We start from the raw sequence: 22,268 nt of genomic DNA, 5'->3' as shown, positions 1-22,268 counted from the left end.
TATCGTAAGAGGAAAACAAGAAAAAGTTGTGTAAAAGGTTATCAGCTGCTGCAAAAACTATCTGTCCTTTGGTGCCATCTTGCGGATATTTTCTGTAATGCGGTTTATTTTATCCTCAACCAAAATGGCTGCTACTCCAATGTTAAGTATATGAGTGAAGCCAGGTATTGCCCTATTTCCTGTCTGCCAATGGGGCGTTGTTTCCGTGTTGCAGCGAAAACCGGTGTTTTTACAGTTCCGGGCAGGCAGTTAATTCTGAAGGAAATAACACTGCGAAAACTGGTAGGAAGGAAATTGCAGAACTTAAAATAACGAATGAATATTTTTCGCACCATAGCTCTGTGCTTAACAATGCATTCCAATGATTTATCAAACTTTCATTGTGTTTCATTACACTTTTCTGTTTATAAGGCTTATGCTGTTTTTAATTATGCTTTACACCACTGTCTCTGTCTGTTTCACAATGCTTCCCTGTGCTTTACTTTACCACTGTCCCTCTCTCTGTGCTTCACAATGCTTCCCTGTGCTTTACTTTACCACTGCTTCCCCTCTCTCTGTGCTTCACAATGCTTGCTTTACTTTACCACTGTCCCTCTCTCTGTGCTTCACAATGCTTCTGTGCTTCACAATGCTTCCCTGTGCTTTACCCACTGCCCCTCTCTCTGTGCTTCACAATGCTTCCCTGTGCTCTCTGCCCCTCTCTCTGTGCTTCCCTGTTTTACAACAATGCTTCCCTGTGCTTTACTTTACCACTGCCCCTCTCTCTGTGCTTCACCACTGCCCCTCTCTCTGTGCTTCACAATGCTTCCCTGTGCTTTACTTTACCACTGCCCCTCTCTCTGTGCTTCACAATGCTTCCCTGTGCTTTACCACTGCCCCTCTCTCTGTGCTTCACAATGCTTCCCTGTGCTTTACTTTACCACTGCTTGCTTCACAATGCTTCCCTGTGCTTTACCACTGCACCTGCTTCCAATCTTCCCTGTGCTTTACTTTACCACTGTCTCTCTGTGCTTCACAATGCTTCCCTGTGCTTTACTTTACCACTGCCCCTCTCTCTGTGCTTCACAATGCTTCCCTGTGCTTTACCACTGCCCCTCTCTCTGTGCTGCTTCCCTGTGCTTTACTTTACCACTGCCTGTGCTTCACAATGCTTCCCTGTGCTTTACCACTGCTCTCTCTGTGCTTCACAATGCTTCCCTGTGCTTTACTTTACCACTGCCCCTCTCTCTGTGCTTCACAATGCTTCCCTGTGCTTTACTCACAATGCTTCCCTGTGCCCTCTCTCTGCGCTTCACAATGCTTCCCTGTGCTTTACTTTACCACTGCCCCTCTCTCTGTGCTTCACAATGCTTCCCTGTGCTCACAATGCTTCCACTGCCTGTGCTTCACAATGCTTCCCTGTGCTTTACAATGCTTCCTGTGCTGTGCTTTACTTTACCACTGCCCCTCCTCTCTCTGTGCTTCACAATGCTTCCCTGTGCTTTACCCACTGCCCCTCTCTCTGTGCTTCACAATGCTTCCCTGTGCTTCACAATGCTTCCCTGTGCTTTACTTTACCACTGCCCCTCTCTCTGTGCTTCACAATGCTTCCCTGTGCTTTACTTTACCTCTGTGCTTCACAATGCTTCTGTGCTTTACTTTACCACTGCCCCTCTCTCTGTGCTTCTTCCCTGTGCTTTTTTTTTTTTTTTTTTTTTTTTTTTTTTTTTTTTTTTTTTTTTTTTTTTTTTTTTTTTTTACCACTGCCCCTCTCTCTGTGCTTCACAATGCTTCCCTGTGCTTCCCTTCACAATGCTTCCCTGTGCTTTACTTTACCACTGCCCCTCTCTCTGTGCTGCCCCTCTCTCTGTGCTTCACAATGCTTCCCTGTGCTTTACTTTACCACTGCCCCTCTCTCTGTGCTTCACAATGCTTCCCTGTGCTTTACTTTACCACTGCCCCTCTCTCTGTGCTTCACAATGCTTCCCTGTGCTTTACACACAATGCTTCCCTGTGCTTTACTTTACCACTGCCCCTCTCTCTGTGCTTCACAATGCTTCCCTGTGCTTTACTTTACCACTGCCCCTCTCTCTGTGCTTCACAATGCTTCCCTGTGCTTTACCACTGCCCCTCTCTCTGTGCTTCACAATGCTTCCCTGTGCTTTCTCTGTGCTTCACAATGCTTCCCTGTGCTTTACCCACTGCCCCTCTCTCTGTGCTTCACAATGCTTCCCTGTGCTTTACCACTGCCCCTCTCTCTGTGCTTCACAATGCTTCCCTGTGCTTTACTTTACCACTGCCCCTCTCTCTGTGCTTCACTGCTTTACTTTACCACTGCTTCTCTCTCTGTGCTTCACAATGCTTCCCTGTGCTTTACCACTGCTCTCTGTGCTTCACAATGCTTCACAATGCTTCACAATGCTTCCCTGTGCTTTACTTTACCACTGCCCCTCTCTCTGTGCTCTGTGCTTCACAATGCTTCCCTGTGCTTTACCACTGTCCTCTCTCTTTGCTTCACAATGCTTCCCTGCTTTACTTTACCACTGCCCCTCTCTCTGTGCTTCACAATGCTTCCCTGTGCTTTACCACTGCCCCTCTCTCTGTGCTTCACAATGCTTCCCTGTGCTTTACTTTACCACTGCCCCTCTCTCTGTGCTTCACAATGCTTCCCTGTGCTTTACCACTGCCCCTCTCTCTGTGCTTCACAATGCTTCCCTGTGCTTTACCACTGTCCCTCTCTCTGTGCTTCACAATGCTTCCCTGTGCTTTAGTATGCCTGTCTCTCTGTGCTTCACAATGCTTCCCTGTGCTTTAGTATGACTGTAAACTGTGCAGTGCATTTTTAATACAATATTCGGCACAAATGGCAAATGATAACAATCGCTCTGCTTGTATAACGAGTTAGCTTTTAAGCTCAAAACTTTATTTTCAGTGTCAGAGGTCACCAGGACAAAGTTTGGTCAGTCTGTCACACTGAAACATCTTTCTGTATATCTGGTACAGTGTTTCCCAGTCCTGGTCCTGGGGACCTTCCTGTCTGTTTGTCTGTATGTACCTCTGCTGGGTTTTGTTCCAGCTGAAGAGCTGCTCACAATTGCTTTATTGAACTCTTAAATGAGGGTCTGTCTGTCTGTCTATGTGGAGTTTGCATGTTCTCCCCAATGTGTTTGCGTGGGGTTATTTTCGCCCCCGAGCGCACCGGTTTCCTCCCACAGTCCAAAAAAGGTGAAAGCCGCTGTGGGGAATGTTTGCATGTATTGATTCTCATTGTGGTGCTACAGTATGTATGGTACTGCTGCTGCCGGGTGCATTGATGGTACCGGATAGACAGCACTGCCATGGTAAAAGAAATAGGACCATGATGGCACAGTGTGGGATTACATTATAGATCCCATCACTGTGATACTTCAGTTAGAAATCAAACAAAGTCCCATTGGATTCCCGTGGTGGTGCTGCAGTATGTATGGAACTGCTGCATGGTGCATTGATCAGCTATGGATATTGATTGTATGAGTGCGTGTATGAATTGACCTCAGATCTTGTGCCTGTATTTTTATTTTTATTTTTGTTGCATATAATAGTTGTTGACTCTTTGTTTTCATTAAATTTAAATAAAATCGATGTGTTTTTTTTTTTCATTTTCTCACACCCCTCTTCTCCTCAGATGGAACGTTCCACTGGCTTTCCCTCCCGGCCTCTCAGCAGAGTGGTTGTGACCGGTTATACCCATGGTGATGAGCTAGGAGGAGTGGCTGAGGCACGGCGGCGCCCCCTTTCTGCACTGGCAGCTTCAGAGCTCAGACACTGCTAGCCAATCCCAGAGCATCCAAGCAGAACAAGAGATACCTGGAGATAGACCTGAACAGGTGCTTCACAGCAGAGATATTGAGGTGAGTGAAACACCTAATAGAACTGCATATAGTGCAGCTGCACCCAGCACAGTGTAGATCTATAACACTGAATGAAAACCCTGGACAGAACTGCATATAGTGCAGCTGCACCCAGCACAGTGTAGATCTATAACACTGAATAGAAAACCCTGGACAGAACTGCATATAGTGCAGCTACCCCCAGCACAGTGTAGATCTATAACACTGAATAGAAAACCCTGGACAGTATAACTGCATTAACCTCCTCTCTCTCCTCTTCCATAGCTCTTGAAATTGGTCCCTAGCCCATAGGACTAATTCGATCAGATATCTGCAACATGATGAGACGTCTCGTAGGACATGTCCTGGACTTTATAGAACTATTGTGTGACCATTTGTGTCGTCTGTGTGCATATAGTGCAGCTAATAACACTGAATAGAATTTGTGTCGTGCAGCTCTGTCTGTATAACAGTGTGGAGATCTATGTGCAACACTGTAATCTATAACACTGAATGAAAACCCTGGACAGAACTGCTATAGTGCAGCTGAATGTGTAGTCTATAACACTGAATAGAAAACCCTGGACCTGCATGTGCTGTGTGTAGTCTATGAATAGTGGACAGAACTGTCTCACAGTGTGATCTATAACACTGAATAGAAAACCCTGGACAGAACTGTCTGTTTGTGTGTGTGTGTGTGTCTGTGCTGTCTGTTTTGAGCACAGTGTGTCTGTCTCTCTGTGACGTGTGGAATCTCTGTCTCTAGTACAATGTCTGTTGTGAGTGTGTGTCTGTCTCTTAAGACAACCCTGGACAGAACTGCATATAGTGCAGCTACCCCCAGCACAGTGTAGATCTATAACACTGAATAGAGAACTGTGGACAGAACTGTGTCATTCTGTTTTTGAGTCTGTCTGTGTCTCTGTGTGTCCAGCACAGTGTATGTCTGTGTCTGTTGTGAATGTGTGTCTGTCTCAGAACCCTGTCTGTTTGTGTGTGCTGAGTCTCTCTGCTCTCTACAGTGTAGTGTCCATCTATGGTCTCTCTGAATCTGTTGTGAGTGTGTGTCTGTCTGCTTAAGTCTGTGCGTCCCAGAAGTCTGTCTGTAAGTCTGTCTCCCTATACAATGTTAACTTCCTCTCCCTCTCCCCCCTCTCTCTGTTTTTGAGTCTTATCTGTGCCCTTTGTCTCTCTGTGTCTCTTTTCTCCTGTCTGTGCCCCTTTCTCTTCCTCTCCCTCTCCCCCTCTCTGTCTCCCCCCTCTCTCTTCTCTCCCTTTCTTTCTCTCTTTTCTCCCCCCTTGCCCCTTTCTCTCAACTCTCTGTCTCTCTCCAGGTCTCTCTCTCCCCTCCTCTCCTCTGCAGTGTTTTGAGCTCCAGCAGCCCTTTGATTACCCCCGAGACGAGGAGGGCGTCCGGACAGCCTGCATCTTCCCAGAGAGACAGGTCAGTGTGTGTGTCTGTCTGTCATCCACCCAGAGAGACAGGTCAGTGTGTGTGTCTGACAGCCTGCATCCACCCAGAGAGACAGGTCAGAGAGATCCATCCAGAGAGACAGGTCAGTGTGTGTCTATCTGTCCTGACAGCCTGCATGTCCTGTGTGTCTGTCTGTCCTGACAGCCTGCATCCACCCAGAGAGACAGGTCAGTGTGTGTCTGTCTGTCCTGACAGCCTGTATCCACCCCTGACAGCCTGCATCCACCCAGACAGGTCAGTGTGTGTCTATGTCCTGACAGCCTGCATCCACCCAGAGAGACAGGTCCTGTGTCTATCTGTCCTGCATCCACCCAGAGAGACAGGTCACTATAAGTCGGAGGTGGGTCTCTGGCCAGTCACACCACAAAACAGACAGGACTGTCGGAAATAAGGGGGTATTCTGTCCAGTCCAAACAGATAGACAGGACTGTCGGACATCGGTGGGTCCTCTGTCCAGGTCCACACAGATAGACAGGGACTGTCGGACGTGGTGGGAGCTCCCAGTCACACAACACACGACAGGACTGTCGACATAGGGGGTCCCTCTGTCCAGTTTTGTGTGTCCTGCATGCCACCCAGAGAGACAGGTCAGTGTGTGTCTGTCTGTCCTGACAGCCTGCATCCACCCAGAGAGACAGGTCAGTGTGTGTCTATCTGTCCTGACAGCCTGTATCCACCCAGAGAGACAGGTCAGTGTGTGTTTGTTCAGTGTGTCTGTCTCCTTTGAAGGGGGGCTGTGATAATGTTAATAAAGCTAATAATAACAATAATAAGAGAGGATTTTAAAGATTGTTAGTTAGCATTAGGGATGGATGGAGGTAAAAGTGCTTTCAGTTTACTGCAGTTAATGACGGTAAACTGGCAACAAACTACTGGAACTGATTCCCAGGTACAACAAAGTGTGTCCCTTCAATTCCACTGTAGTTATTGCAATACTAATTTAAATACAGTACATATAACACATTTAAATACAATACATTGGCAACAGACTGCAAAACTTTCTTCTCTCTCCCCCCCTCTTTCTGTGTCTCAGAATCGTGATTTTGAGCCTGTGTTTTTGGGGGACCCTCTGTTCCAGACTCTGGTTTCAGGGGTCACGCTCCCCTGCTGTGGTGACTGGGAGCCTGTGTACCCCGTGTTTATCAACGAGGCAGCCTATTACAGCAAGGGCATTGCATTCTGGGGGTGCAAGCAGACTGCAATACAACTTCCAGCCATCGGGGGTGGGGCAATAACACATCATCAATAAGCCATAGAAAACACTATGTAACACAATTTTTGTTCGTGGGTAGTAAGTGTTATTTCCTAATTGCTTATGCCTCAAAAGTATAGAAAATGGCTATTATTCCCCACAAACTTTGCTTTTGTGACCAGGACAGTGATATTTCTCATTTACCTATTTCCAAATCTCGAAAAACTACTCGCTTCTAAATCTTTTATAGTAATTTTTGTATTACTTTAGTATAAGTACATGTTAATTTGGATTCATATGTTGTTTTTTTCTGACTTTATGTGAACGAAAAGACACACATTTGCCCGTTTTCCCATTGGAAATAGTGATATTTCAAAATATCACTGTCCTGGTCACAAAAGCAACGTCTGTGGGGAATAATAGCCATTTTCTATACTTTTGAGGCATAAGCAATTAGGAAATAACACTTACTACCCAGGAACAAAAAAAAAAAAAAAAATTGTTACACGGTGTTGTTGTTATTATTATTATTATTATTATTATTATTATTATTATTATTATTATTATTATTATTATTATTATTATTATTAACAGATGGACTGGAACATATCTACAGAAGTTTGCCGTCTATGCCTGATGTGTTTTTGATATCAATTGTAACCATGTCTCCTCTACTGTGTTCTTTCACTCAGAGATCTGTATGCATAGAAATAAAGGAAAGTTAACGAGAAGGAGCTAACGAGAAGGCTGCAGTGAATCAGGCTGAAGGACGCATGAAGAAACTGGAGCAGGAGATTGCTGAGCGAAGGAGGAGAAACGCTGAGCTGAAACAGCATTCAGAGACAGAGGAACACATCCATTTTCTACAGGTAACATCTCTGCTTGTTAGAAAATCTCAAGTAAAATTCATTTTCTCCACTTTCCTGTTGTAGAATTTCCAGTCTCTCTGTGCCCCTCCTGAAGCTGGAGACTTACCCAGCTTTACTGTCAATACAGAAATCTCTTTTGTGGCTGTGAGGAAAGCTCTATCTGAACTTACAGACCACATTGAGGACTTCTGCAAGGGGGAATTAGTCAAAATAACCACAACAGGTTGGTGTGAAATAGATTCCTTTGGTAGAGATTTCTCAAATAGACCATGGCTTGAGGAGGGACAGGTCTTGCAAGACATTAATAAAGTCCTCTTGCAGATGTTTTATTTCAAATGATTTCCCCAGGTTGAAATGCTGCACATCATTTACAGTGACATCCCAAGAGATGAGAGCAGGAAGGAAGAGAGTTTCGAAAGACATTACATGAGAAAACAGCACAATAGCATTCAAACAGACAGAGGGATTCAAACATTAAACAACACATTCATTCCATATAGGATGCTAATTATAGCCCTGCACTTTATTTTCAAAGATTTATAGGAATTGGAGGTCATGGTCTTGTTTGTATTGCAAATCCTCTACATAGTTCTCGTTTTTCTACTGCGCAACCGTGAGACCGCTAGGGCAGCTGGGATATCAGAATCAACACTGTAGTCAGATCCAGGATTTAGGTGCATTTCAATGTCATTCGAGGAGGCATGCTTGGCTGGTTTAATGTCCATTCTTCCACCGATCTGAGCCCCGTATAGATATTCAAAAGTCTACGGTAAGAGTGCAGTTTAATTTTTTTTTTTGCAAATGTATCTTATGAAATACGTTGAATGCCCCTTAATTTATAAGTCCGATAGTAAGTGTGTGTTTCGAAGCTCAATAGTCTGTATTAATGATGTGTTTGAATTGGTGTGAAGTGATGGGAATGGTGTTTGAAGTTGGTGTAGATACTGCAGAACAGGTTAACAGATTTAAAGGTTTTAATAAACAGTGCAGCTTGTTATCCTTACTGTTGTTCTAATTTGCTTAAATGGGCAGAACCTGTTTTAAAGTACAGGCCAGTGCTGTGTTAAACTGCATTTATTTGGCCACCTTATGTTGGAGAAAAACAGTTTTCAGCTTTTATTTGTGCCCGTCGGTCCGACTATTTTAAATACAATGAATGAAACTTAGTGTTCAGACTCGCTGGTAACAGAGTAATAAATAAAAATCCACCTCTTTAATTATATATATATATAAATTAAAGACGTGGATGTTTTTGGAGTTCTTGTGTGAAGGATTCCTGATGAGGGGGGAGTTCGCTTGGTCCTTTGCTACACTGATGAACTGAGCTTAAAGATTGAGAGCATAGCAGATTGCTGTTTGGAGTCGTGTGTGTGTTGTGTATTAATCCACATGTTTCAATTCTATTTCTCGCTATTTTTTTCTGCCCAGTGAACGAAGTTGCAGTTTACAGTCTGCAGGCTCCAGAGCCAAGGAACAGAGCTGAGTTGTCCCTCTCTCTGTGCTTCACAATGCTTCCCTGTGCTTTACTTTACCACTGCCCCTCTCTCTGTGCTTCACAATGCTTCCCTGTGCTTTACCACTGCCCCTCTCTCTGTGCTTCACAATGCTTCCCTGTGCTTTACCACTGTCCCTATCTCCCTGTACTTTACCACTGCTCCCTCTCTCTGTGCTTCACAATGCTTCCCTGTGCTTTACTTTACCACTGCCCCTCTCTCTGTGCTTCACAATGCTTCCCTGTGCTTTACTTTACCACTGCCCCTCTCTCTGTGCTTCACAATGCTTCCCTGTGCTTTACTTTACCACTGTCCCTCTCTCTGTGCTTCACAATGCTTCCCTGTGCTTTACTTTACCACTGTCCCTCTCTCTGTGCTTCACAATGCTTCCCTGTGCTTTACCACTGCCCCTCTCTCTGTGCTTCACAATGCTTCCCTGTGCTTTACTTTACCACTGCCTCTCTCTGTGCTTCACAATGCTTCCCTGTGCTTTACTTTATGACACCAACTGCAGTGAACACGGAGTGTTCACAATGCTTCCCTGTGCTTTACTTGTTTACCACTCCCCTACCCTCTTCTCTGTGCTTTTTTCACAATGGGACACTAAATGAACCACTCCCTCCTACACACTGGCTATCCCTCTCACGATTGCTTTACAATGGGACTCGTGCTTGAAATGTTAGGGAGAGAGACCTGCCCCTCTCTCTGTGCTTCACAATGCTTCCCTGTGCTTTACCTCTGCTCCTCTCTCTGTGCTTCACAATGCTTCCCTGTGCTTTACCACCACTGCTCCTCTCTCTGTGCTTCACAATGCTTCCCTGTGCTTTACTTTACCACTGCCCCTCTCTCTGTGCTTCACAATGCTTCCCTGTGCTTTACTTTACCACTGCCCCTCTCTCTGTGCTTCACAATGCTTCCCTGTGCTTTACTTTACCACTGTCCCTCTCTCTGTGCTTCACAATGCTTCCCTGTGCTTTACCACTGCCCCTCTCTCTGTGCTTCCAATGCTTCCCTGTGCTTTACTTTACCACTGCCCCTCTCTCTGTGCTTCACAATGCTTCCCTGTGCTTTACTTTACCACTGCCCCTCTCTCTGTGCTTCACAATGCTTCCCTGTGCTTTACCACTGCCCCTCTCTCTGTGCTTCACAATGCTTCCCTGTGCTTTACTTTACCACTGTCCCTCTCTCTGTGCTTCACAATGCTTCCCTGTGCTTTACTTTACCACTGTCCCTCTCTCTGTGCTTCACAATGCTTCCCTGTGCTTTACTTTACCACTGCCCCTCTCTCTGTGCTTCACAATGCTTCCCTGTGCTTTACTTTACCACTGCCCCTCTCTCTGTGCTTCACAATGCTTCCCTGTGCTTTACTTTACCACTGCCCCTCTCTCTGTGCTTCACAATGCTTCCCTGTGCTTTACTTTACCACTGCCCCTCTCTCTGTGCTTCACAATGCTTCCCTGTGCTTTACCACTGCCCCTCTCTCTGTGCTTCACAATGCTTCCCTGTGCTTTACTTTACCACTGCCCCTCTCTCTGTGCTTCACAATGCTTCCCTGTGCTTTACCACTGCCCCTCTCTCTGTGCTTCACAATGCTTCCCTGTGCTTTACTTTACCACTGTCCCTCTCTCTGTGCTTCACAATGCTTCCCTGTGCTTTACTTTACCACTGCCCCTCTCTCTGTGCTTCACAATGCTTCCCTGTGCTTTACTTTACCACTGTCCCTCTCTCTGTGCTTCACAATGCTTCCCTGTGCTTTACCACTGCCCCTCTCTCTGTGCTTCACAATGCTTCCCTGTGCTTTACTTTACCACTGCCCCTCTCTCTGTGCTTCACAATGCTTCCCTGTGCTTTACTTTACCACTGCCCCTCTCTCTGTGCTTCACAATGCTTCCCTGTGCTTTACTTTACCACTGCCCCTCTCTCTGTGCTTCACAATGCTTCCCTGTGCTTTACTTTACCACTGCCCCTCTCTCTGTGCTTCACAATGCTTCCCTGTGCTTTACTTTACCACTGCTCCTCTCTCTGTGCTTCACAATGCTTCCCTGTGCTTTACTTTACCACTGCCCCTCTCTCTGTGCTTCACAATGCTTCCCTGTGCTTTACTTTACCACTGCCCCTCTCTCTGTGCTTCACACAACTGCTCCTCTCTCTGTGCTTCACTGCTTCCCTTTGCTTTACCACTGCCCCTCTCTCTGTGCTTCACAATGCTTCCCTGTGCTTTACCACTGCCCCTCTCTCTGTGCTTCACAATGCTTCCCTGCTTGCTTTACCACTGCCCCTCTCTCTGTGCTTCACAATGCTTCCCTGTGCTTTACCACTGCCCCTCTCTCTGTGCTTCACAATGCTTCCCTGTGCTTTACTTTACCACTGCCCCTCTCTCTGTGCTTCACAATGCTTCCCTGTGCTTTACCACTGCCCCTCTCTCTGTGCTTCACAATGCTTCCCTGTGCTTTACCACTGCCCCTCTCTCTGTGCTTCACAATGCTTCCCTGTGCTTTACTTTACCACTGCCCCTCTCTCTGTGCTTCACAATGCTTCCCTGTGCTTTACCACTGCCCCTCTCTCTGTGCTTCACAATGCTTCCCTGTGCTTTACTTTACCACTGCCCCTCTCTCTGTGCTTCACAATGCTTCCCTGTGCTTTACTTTACCACTGCCCCTCTCTCTGTGCTTCACAATGCTTCCCTGTGCTTTACCACTGCCCCTCTCTCTGTGCTTCACAATGCTTCCCTGTGCTTTACCACTGCCCCTCTCTCTGTGCTTCACAATGCTTCCCTGTGCTTTACCACTGCCCCTCTCTCTGTGCTTCACAATGCTTCCCTGTGCTTTACTTTACCACTGCCCCTCTCTCTGTGCTTCACAATGCTTCCCTGTGCTTTACCTTTACCACTGCCCCTCTCTCTGTGCTTCACAATGCTTCCCTGTGCTTTACTTTACCACTGCCCCTCTCTCTGTGCTTCACAATGCTTCCCTGTGCTTTACCACTGCCCCTCTCTCTGTGCTTCACAATGCTTCCCTGTGCTTTACTTTACCACTGCCCCTCTCTCTGTGCTTCACAATGCTTCCCTGTGCTTTACTTTACCACTGCCCCTCTCTCTGTGCTTCACAATGCTTCCCTGTGCTTTACTTTACCACTGCCCCTCTCTCTGTGCTTCACAATGCTTCCCTGTGCTTTACCACTGCCCCTCTCTCTGTGCTTCACAATGCTTCCCTGTGCTTTACCACTGCCCCTCTCTCTGTGCTTCACAATGCTTCCCTGCTTTACCACTGCCCCTCTCTCTGTGCTTTACCACTGCCCCTCTCTCTGTGCTTCACAATGCTTCCCTGTGCTTTACCACTGCCCCTCTCTCTGTGCTTCACAATGCTTCCCTGTGCTTTACTTTACCACTGCCCCTCTCTCTGTGCTTCACAATGCTTCCCTGTGCTTTACTTTACCACTGCCCCTCTCTCTGTGCTTCACAATGCTTCCCTGTGCTTTACCACTGCCCCTCTCTCTGTGCTTCACAATGCTTCCCTGTGCTTTACTTTACCACTGCCCCTCTCTCTGTGCTTCACAATGCTTCCCTGTGCTTTACTTTACCACTGCCCCTCTCTCTGTGCTTCACAATGCTTCCCTGTGCTTTACTTTACCACTGCCCCTCTCTCTGTGCTTCACAATGCTTCCCTGTGCTTTACCACTGCCCCTCTCTCTGTGCTTCACAATGCTTCCCTGTGCTTTACCACTGCCCCTCTCTCTGTGCTTCACAATGCTTCCCTGTACTTTAGTATGACTGTAAACTGTGCAGTGCATTTTTAATACAATATTCGGCACAAATGGCAAATGATAACAATCTCTCTGCTTGTATAACGAGTTAGCTTTTAAGCTCAAAACTTTATTTTCAGTGTCAGAGGTCACTAGGACAAAGTTTGGTCAGTCTGTCACACTGAAACATTTTTCTGTATATCTGGTACAGTGTTTCCCAGTCCTGGTCCTGGGGACCTTCCTGTCTGTTTGTCTGTCTGTACCTCTGTTGGGTTTTGTTCCAGCTGAGGAGGTGCTCACAATTGCTTTATTGAACTCTTAAATGAGGGTCTGTCTGTCTGTCTATGTGGAGTTTGCATGTTCTCCCCAATGTGTTTGCATGGGGTTTTTTTTGCCCCCAAGCGCACCGGTTTCCTCCCACAGTCCAAAAAAGGTGAAAGCCACTGTGGGGAATTTTTGCATGTATTGATTCCCATTGTGGTGCTACAGTATGTATGGTACTGCTGCTGCCGGGTGCATTGATGGTACCGGATAGACAGCACTGCCATGGTAAAAGAAATAGGACCATGATGGCACAGTGTGGGATTACATTATAGATCCCATCACTGTGATACTTCAGTTAGAAATCAAACAAAGTCCCATTGGATTCCCGTGGTGGTGCTGCAGTATGTATGGAACTGCTGCATGGTGCATTGATCAGCTATGGATATTGATTGTATGAGTGCGTGTATGAATTGACCTCAGATCTTGTGCCTGTATTTTTATTTTTATTTTTGTTACATATAATAGTTGTTGACTTTTTGTTTTCATTAAATTTAAATAAAATCGATGTGTTTTTTTTTTTTTTTCATTTTCGCACACCCCTCTTCTCCTCAGATGGAACGTTCCACTGGCTTTCCCTCCCGGCCTCTCAGCAGAGTGGTTGTGACCGGTTATACCCATGGTGATGAGCTAGGAGGAGTGGCTGAGGCAGGGCTGCGCCCCCTTTCTGCACTGGCAGCTTCAGAGCTCAGACACTGCTAGCCAATCCCAGAGCATCCAAGCAGAACAGGAGATACCTGGAGACAGACCTGAACAGGTGCTTCACAGCAGAGATATTGAGGTGAGTGAAACACCTAATAGAACTGCATATAGTGCAGCTGCACCCAGCACAGTGTAGATCTATAACACTGAATAGAAAACCCTGGACAGAACTGCATATAGTGCAGCTACCCCCAGCACAGTGTAGATCTATAACACTGAATAGAAAACCCTGGACAGAACTGCATATAGTGCAGCTGCACCCAGCACAGTGTAGATCTATAACACTGAATAGAAAACCCTGGACAGAACTGCATATAGTGCAGCTGCACCCAGCACAGTGTAGATCTATAACACTGAATAGAAAACCCTGGACAGAACTGCATATAGTGCAGCTACACCCAGCACAGTGTAGATCTATAACACTGAATAGAAAACCCTGGACAGAACTGCATATAGTGCAGCTACCCCCAGCACAGTGTAGATCTATAACACTGAATAGAGAAAACCCTGGACAGAACTGCATATAGTGCAGCTGCACCCAGCACAGTGTAGATCTATAACACTGAATAGAAAACCCTGGACAGAACTGCATATAGTGCAGCTGCACCCAGCACAGTGTAGATCTATAACACTGAATAGAAAACCCTGGACAGAACTGCATATAGTGCAGCTACCCCCAGCACAGTGTAGATCTATAACACTGAATAGAAAACCCTGGACAGAACTGCATATAGTGCAGCTGCACCCCAGCACAGTGTAGATCTATAACACTGAATAGAGAACCCTGGACAGAACTGCATATAGTGCAGCTACCCCCAGCACAGTGTAGATCTATAACACTGAATAGAAAACCCTGGACAGAACTGCATATAGTGCAGCTGCACCCAGCACAGTGTAGATCTATAACACTGAATAGAAAACCCTGGACAGAACTGCATATAGTGCAGCTACCCCCAGCACAGTGTAGATCTATAACACTGAATAGAAAACCCTGGACAGAACTGCATATAGTGCAGCTGCACCCAGCACAGTGTAGATCTATAACACTGAATAGAAAACCCTGGACAGAACTGCATATAGTGCAGCTACCCCCAGCACAGTGTAGATCTATAACACTGAATAGAAAACCCTGGACAGAACTGCATATAGTGCAGCTACACCCAGCACAGTGTAGATCTATAACACTGAATAGAAAACCCTGGACAGAACTGCATATAGTGCAGCTGCCCCCAGCACAGTGTAGATCTATAACACTGAATAGAAAACCCTGGACAGAACTGCATATAGTGCAGCTACCCCCAGCACAGTGTAGATCTATAACCTGAATAGAAAACCCTGGACAGAACTGCATATAGTGCAGCTACCCCCAGCACAGTGTAGATCTATAACACTGAATAGAAAACCCTGGACAGAACTGCATATAGTGCAGCTACCCCCAGCACAGTGTTAACACTCTATAACACTGGACAGAGTTAGTGAATGTCTGTGGACATGAGACTGTCTGCATATAGTGCAGCTGCACCCAGCACTGTGTCTTTCTATAGTCTGTCTGCTTGTATCTGTGCATGTGTCCATCTATGTCTCTCTGTGTCTGTTGTGAGTGTGTGTCTGTCTCTTAAGACGTCTGGAAGTCTGTCTGTATACAATGTTAACTTCCTCTCCCTCTCCCCCTCTCTGTCTCCCCCCTCTCTCTTTCTCTCCCTTTCTTTCTCTCTTTTCGCCCGCCCTGCCTCTTTCTCTCAACTCTCTGTCTCTCTCCAGGTCTCTCTCTCCCCTCCTCTCCTCTGCAGTGTTTTGAGCTCCAGCAGCCCTTTGATTACCCCCGAGACGAGGAGGGCGTCCGGACAGCCTGCATCCTCCCAGAGAGACAGGTCAGTGTGTGTGTCTGTCTGTCTGTCCTGACAGCCTGCATCCACCCAGAGAGACAGATCAGTGTGTGTGTGCCTGTCCTGACAGCCTGCATCCACCCAGAGAGACAGGTCAGTGTGTGTCTATCTGTCCTGACAGCCTGCATCCACCCAGAGAACAGGTCTGTCTGTCTGTCCTGACAGCCTGCATCCACCCAGAGTGTGTGTGTGTGTCTGACAGCCTGCATCCACCCAGAGAGACAGGTCAGTGTGTGTCTCTGTCCTGACAGCCTGCATCCACCCAGAGAGACAGGTCAGTGTGTGTGTGTCTGTCCTGACAGCCTGCATCCACCCAGAGAGACAGGTCAGTGTGTGTGTCTATCTGTCCTGACAGCCTGCATCCACCCAGAGAGACAGGTCAGTGTGTGTCTGTCTGTCCTGACAGCCTGCATCCACCCAGAGAGACAGGTCAGTGTAGATCTATGTCTGTCCTAGAAAACCCTGGACAGAACTGCCATAGTGCAGCTGCACAGGTCACAGTGTAGATCTGTCTCTGTCTGTCCTGACAGCCTGCATCCACCCAGAGAGACAGGTCAGTGTGTGTCATCTGTCCTGACAGCCTGCATCCACCCAGAGAGACAGGTCAGTGTGTGTGTCTGTCTGTCCTGACAGCCTGCATCCACCCAGAGAGACAGGTCAGTGTGTGTGTCTGTCTGTCCTGACAGCCTGCATCCACCCAGAGAGACAGGTCACAGTGTAGATCTGTGTGTGTCTGTCTGTCCTGACAGCCTGCATCCACCCAGAGAGACAGGTTTGTGTGTGTGTGTCTATCTGTCCTGACAGCCTGCATCCACCCAGAGAGACAGGTCAGTGTGTGTGTGCCTGTCCTGACAGCCTGCATCCACCCAGAGAGACAGGTCAGTGTGTGTATGTGTGTGCTGTCTGTCCTGACAGCCTGCATCCACCCAGAGAGACAGGTCAGTGTGTGTAGTGTCTGTCCTGACAGCCTGCATCCACCCAGAGAGACAGGTAACACTGAATAGTGTGTGTGTCTGTCTGTCCTGACAGCCTGCATCTACCCAGAGAGACAGGTCAGTGTGTGTGTGTGTGTCTGTCCTGACAGCCTGCATCCACCCAGAGAGACAGGTCAGTGTGTGTCTATCTGTCCTGACAGCCTGTATCCACCCAGAGAGACAGGTCAGTGTGTGTCTATCTGTCCTGACAGCCTGTATCCACCCAGAGAGACAGGTCAGTGTGTGTTTGTTCAGTGTGTCTGTCTCCTTTGAAGGGGGGCTGTGATAATGTTAATAAAGCTAATAATAACAATAATAAGAGAGGATTTTAAAGATTGTTAGTTAGCATTAGGGATGGATGGAGGTAAAAGTGCTTTCAGTTTACTGCAGTTAATGATGGTAAACTGGCAACAAACTACTGGAACTGATTCCCAGGTACAACAAAGTGTGTCCCTTCAATTCCACTGTAGTTATTGCAATACTAATTTAAATACAGTACATATAACACATTTAAATACAATACATTGGCAACAGACTGCAAAACTTTCTTCTCTCTCCCCCCCTCTTTCTGTGTCTCAGAATCGTGATTTTGAGCCTGTGTTTTTGGGGGACCCTCTGTTCCAGACTCTGGTTTCAAGGGTCACGCTCCCCTGCTGTGGTGACTGGGAGCCTGTGTACCCCGTGTTTATCAACGAGGCAGCCTATTACAGCAAGGGCATTGCATTCTGGGGGTGCAAGCAGACTGCAATACAGCTTCCAGCCATCGGGGGTGGGGCAATAACACATCATCAGTAAGCCATAGAAAACACTATGTAACACAATTTTTGTTCCTGGGTAGTAAGTGTTATTTCCTAATTGCTTATGCCTCAAAAGTATAGAAAATGGCTATTATTCCCCACAAACTTTGCTTTTGTGACCAGGACAGTGATATTTCTCCATTTACCTATTTCCAAATCTCGAAAAACTACTCGCTTCTAAATCTTTTGTAGTCATTTTTGTATTACTTTAGTATAAATACATGTTAATTTGGATTCATATGTTGTTTTTTTCTGACTTTATGTGAACAAAAAGACACACATTTGCCAGTTTTCCCATTGGAAATAGTGATATTTCAAAATATCACTGTCCTGGTCACAAAAGCAACGTCTGTGGGGAATAATAGCCATTTTCTATACTTTTGAGGCATAAGCAATTAGGAAATAACACTTACTACCCAGGAACAAAAAAAAAAAAAAAATTGTTACACGGTGTTGTTGTTGTTGTTATTATTATTATTATTATTATTATTATTATTATTATTATTATTATTATTATTATTATTAACAGATGGACTGGAACATATCTACAGAAGTTTGCCGTCTATGCCTGATGTGTTTTTGATATCAGTTCTAACCATGTCTCCTCTACTGTGTTCTTTCACTCAGAGATCTGTATGCATAGAAATAAAGAAAAGTTAACGAGAAGGAGCTAACGAGAAGGCTGCAGTGAATCAGGCTGAAGGACGCATAAAGAAAGTGCAGCAGGAGATTGCTGAGCGAAGGAGGAGAAACGCTGAGCTGAGACAGCATTCAGAGACAGAGGAACACATCAATTTTCTACAGGTAACATCTCTGCTTGTTAGAAAATCTCAAGTAAAATTCATTTTCTCCACTTTCCTGTTGTAGAATTTCCAGTCTCTCTGTGCCCCTCCTGAAGCTGGAGACTTACCCAGCGTTACTGTCAATACAGACATCTCTTTTGGGGCCGTGAGGAAAGCTGTATCTGAACTTACAGACCACATTGAGGACTTCTGCAAGGGGGAGTTAGTCAAAATAACCACAACAGGTTGGTGTGAAATAGATTCCTTTGGTAGAGATTTCTCAAATAGACCATGGCTTGAGGAGGGACAGGACATGCAAGACATTAATAAAGTCCTCTTGCAGATGTTTTATTTCAAATGATTTCCCCAGGTTGAAATGCTGCACATCATTTACAGTGACATCCCAAGAGATGAGAGCAGGAAGGAAGAGCGTTTCGAAAGACATTACATGAGAAAACAGCACAATAGCATTCAAACAGACAGAGGGATTCAAACATTAAACAACACATTCATTCCATATAGGATGCTAATTATAGCCCTGCACTTTATTTTCAAAGATTTATAGGAATTGGAGGTCATGGTCTTGTTTGTATTGCAAATCCTCTACATAGTTCTCATTTTTCTACTGCGCAACCGTGAGACCGCTAGGGCAGCTGGGATATCAGAATCAACACTGTAGTCAGATCCAGGATTTAGGTGCATTTCAATGTCATTCGAGGAGGCATGCTTGGCTGGTTTAATGTCCATTCTTCCACCAATCTGAGCCCCGTATAGATATTCAAAAGTCTACGGTAAGAGTGCAGTTTAATTTTTTTTTTTGCAAATGTATCTTATGAAATACGTTGAATGTCCCTTAATTTATAAGTCCGATAGTAAGTGTGTGTTTCGAAGCTCAATAGTCTGTATTAATGATGTGTTTGAATTGGTGTGAAGTGATGGGAATGGTGTTTGAAGTTGGTGTAGATACTGCAGAACAGGTTAACAGATTTAAAGGTTTTAATAAACAGTGCAGCTTGTTATCCTTACTGTTGTTCTAATTTGCTTAAATGGGCAGAACCTGGTTTAAAGTACAGGCCAGTGCTGTGTTAAACTGCATTTATTTGGCCACCTTATGTTGGAGAAAAACAGTTTTCAGCTTTTATTTGTGCCCGTCGGTCCGACTATTTTAAATACAATGAATGAAACTTAGTGTTCAGACTCGCTGGTAACAGAGTAATAAATAAAAATCCACCTCTTTAATATATATATATATATATATATATATATATATATATATATATATATATATATATATATAATTAAAGACGTGGATGTTTTTGGAGTTCTTGTGTGAAGGATTCCTGATGAGGGGGGAGTTAGCTTGGTCCTTTGCTACACTGATGAACTGAGCTTAAAGATTGAGAGCATAGCAGATTGCTGTTTGGAGTCGTGTGTGTGTTGTGTATTAATCCACATGTTTCAATTCTATTTCTCGCTATTTTTTTCTGCCCAGTGAACGAAGTTGCAGTTTACAGTCTGCAGGCTCCAGAGCCAAGGAACAGAGCTGAGTTTTTAAAATGCAAGTCTGCTTTCACTGAAACATTTGATTGAAAGATGTGTCACTCCATTGTGAGAAGAGCTAACACTACAAGACAGGGAGGGGTGGAGCTTGAGGGCAGCAATTATTATTATTATTATTATTATTATAATATTGTGAACCCGTTAATCTACACTCCTATCTAACAAGTATTGGTTCAGATGAATACATGCAGAATGACTGGGGGAGGGGCATTTGTCTGTTTTTCCACTCCGACCTTTCTCTCCCTAAATATCTTGGTATCCCTGAATAGATAATCATCCCATCTTTTAATACATGTCCAATGCATGTGAACCCAGCTGTGGGGTAAAATGAAGAGCTGTCCCTCCCAGTCATCCTGTGCTGGTAGGAAATGTATATTGCAGTATCACTGCACTTGTGGGATGGATTGCTCATTAAAATATTAGACAGATATTTGAAGAGTGGATAATATTGAAGAGATTTAGTGAGCAAGGGGTCTGACTGGGTAAAATGGCAAATATTTGTTGGAGGGGAGTGTTTAATATTTTATAATTAATAGCATAATTACTTTTGTGCATTGATCACATAAACTCACCCAAAATAATATAAATAATCCTTTTACTCCCTTCTGTACCTTTGTACCTTAATGCCTCGTCTGTTTTCAAGCTGTAGCCTTATCTCAGAAACAGCCTTTATAAAAAGACCCTGCTGTAATATGTATTTATCAGTCTGTCTTTGTGTTGGTTCTGTACCATTCTCAGTGATTTGACTTTTCTAACCGTCTCTCTTCTACCCGTCCTCTTCTCTTCAATCAGATTCCTGTCAGCTCACACTGGACCCCAACACAGTGCATAGAAACCTCTGTCTGTCTGAAGGGAACAGAAAGTTGACACTGAGGAGAGAGACCCAGCGATGTGCTGATACCCCAGAGAGATTTGATTGGTGGTTCCAAGTGCTTTGCAGAGAGGGTTTGTCTGGGACTCGCTGTTACTGGGAGACTGAGTGGAGTGGGGGAGGGGCTGATATAGGAGTCACATATAAAGGAATCAGCAGGAAAGGAGGGGCTTGTTCCTGTGCTCTTGGATTCAATGACAAGTCCTGGAGTTTGTTCTGCTCTGATTCCAGTTACACTGCCTGGCACAATAACAATGACACTGCAATAACTGCCCCCCGCTCCCCCAGAATAGGAGTGTATCTGGACTTTAATGCCGGCACTCTGTCCTTTTATGGCGTCTCTGACACAATGACCCTCCTGCACAGATTCCAAACCACATTCACTGAGCCGCTCTATCCTGGGATTAGGCTTTGGCATGATAGCCCTCTAACAATCTGCCAGCTGAACTAGACTGTCTTGTGTTGTAAGAAACCCTTTGTATTGAACTCCCTGTCTGTCCTCTCCACTCCTCGGCTGAAGGGAATGTTCAGTCTGACACAACTTTGGATGAAAGTTAGGGGGTAAAACGGCGCCCCCTGCAGAGTGAAACGAGGTGAATTATTTGTTTTTACACTTGGGGCCGAGGCAGCCTCATTTTTACTGTTTAATCTGTCAGGGGAGTGTTTTTGTAATTGTAAACACTCACAACTGGACAGCTGTTTCAGCATCAAATGTTCAATATGTCCTGAGTATTTATTGATTACAAACACACACACAGCACCAAGTGGCAGACTTAGTTGGCATCTCTGCACAGTGCTAGAATTCCCACAGCAAGTACTGAGAAGTATCTCTTAAACTGATTGTAGCTCACTAAATAATCCCACAATGTGTTCCTGTATTTTATAGGAATAGGCTTCATACATACCTTTATACAGGCAAGCAATAGGTACAAGATGCCTTTTCCTTGTGTTATTATTATAATTTTGTTTGTAAATGATCCCATTCTGAAATGGTTGGATAATTACCCTAACGAGCATTTAATTAGATGCACTGGGTCTACTCGTCAGGCAGTTCAAAGTTTCAATATTATCACTGTTTGCTTAATTTAACAATAATGTGAGTGAAATATCATCACAAGAAAGAAGACATTTCCATGGATATCGTAAATCCCAATCAAATTGCATTACATGTGCAATCTGCCCACAGTGGAAAAGCAGAAACGTGTTTTAAGCCTGGCCTTTGTCGCCCTCTTCAGGACAAACTCTGCAGCTGCGCAGAGCCTGATTGAAAGCAATTCTCTTCACTTGGTGTGGTTCCATTGGAAATGTAGGGCCCTATTCACACAACCTTGAGGACTGTTCTAAGCGCTGTTTTATTAAAGACTCTTTATTGAAGAAAAAAAACAACAACTTTTTTTCGTAGTTTAAATCAAGGTGTTTAGAGAGGGGGAGAAGTTTGTTTGTTAATTTTATTGTTTATTATTATTCAAAGCACTGTTTAAGGTCAGCAATCTTTATAATCAGGTTTTAAATTAAAACCAAAACATGAATGTAAATAAGCACCATTTTAATAACCATTATTTTATGTTTCTGTTCTTCAATTAATGCAAACCTTTTTTCCCTGTACTTTTTCTTTAAATATTTTGTAAACTTTTAATTTTCAATAAATGTTTTGTTCTGCACCTACTTCTGAAATGAACATAAACTAGGTGGACTGTCAACAGCAGCTGCTCTCTGGAAACGTGAAGAGCACAAAAAAGCTTTGGAGAAAATGTTAAA

The 22,268-nt window shown here is 44.9% G+C and overlaps 1 protein-coding gene and 1 long non-coding RNA gene across 3 annotated transcripts; both read left to right on the top strand.

The window, feature by feature from the left end:
• Positions 1-200: 200 nt before the first annotated feature.
• On the top strand, positions 201-4,227 carry LOC121305457. The gene is made up of 3 exons (XR_005948089.1): positions 201-282; positions 3,644-3,869; positions 4,134-4,227. It is a non-coding gene; the product is annotated as an uncharacterized LOC121305457 (long non-coding RNA).
• Positions 4,228-5,160: 933 nt separating this feature from the next.
• LOC121305396 (tripartite motif-containing protein 16-like) lies at positions 5,161-22,019 on the top strand. Of its 2 annotated transcripts, XM_041237013.1 has the most exons (5): positions 5,161-5,292; positions 7,207-7,383; positions 18,165-18,324; positions 19,572-19,637; positions 20,432-22,019. In XM_041237013.1, exons 2-5 carry the CDS (start codon positions 7,288-7,290, stop codon positions 20,959-20,961), a joined length of 852 nt encoding a protein of 283 aa, XP_041092947.1. In that variant the 5' UTR covers positions 5,161-5,292; positions 7,207-7,287; the 3' UTR covers positions 20,962-22,019. The 2 variants fall into 2 exon arrangements, with proteins under 2 accessions (XP_041092947.1, XP_041092948.1); XM_041237014.1 differs by lacking the exon at positions 19,572-19,637.
• The last annotated feature ends 249 nt before the right edge of the window (positions 22,020-22,268 follow it).

This window comes from Polyodon spathula, chromosome 43, assembly GCF_017654505.1.
Source record: "Polyodon spathula isolate WHYD16114869_AA chromosome 43, ASM1765450v1, whole genome shotgun sequence".
Lineage (NCBI taxonomy): Eukaryota > Metazoa > Chordata > Actinopteri > Acipenseriformes > Polyodontidae > Polyodon > Polyodon spathula.
The sequence above is the reverse complement of the archived record's forward strand: the minus strand, read 5'-3'. Positions and strand labels throughout refer to the sequence as shown.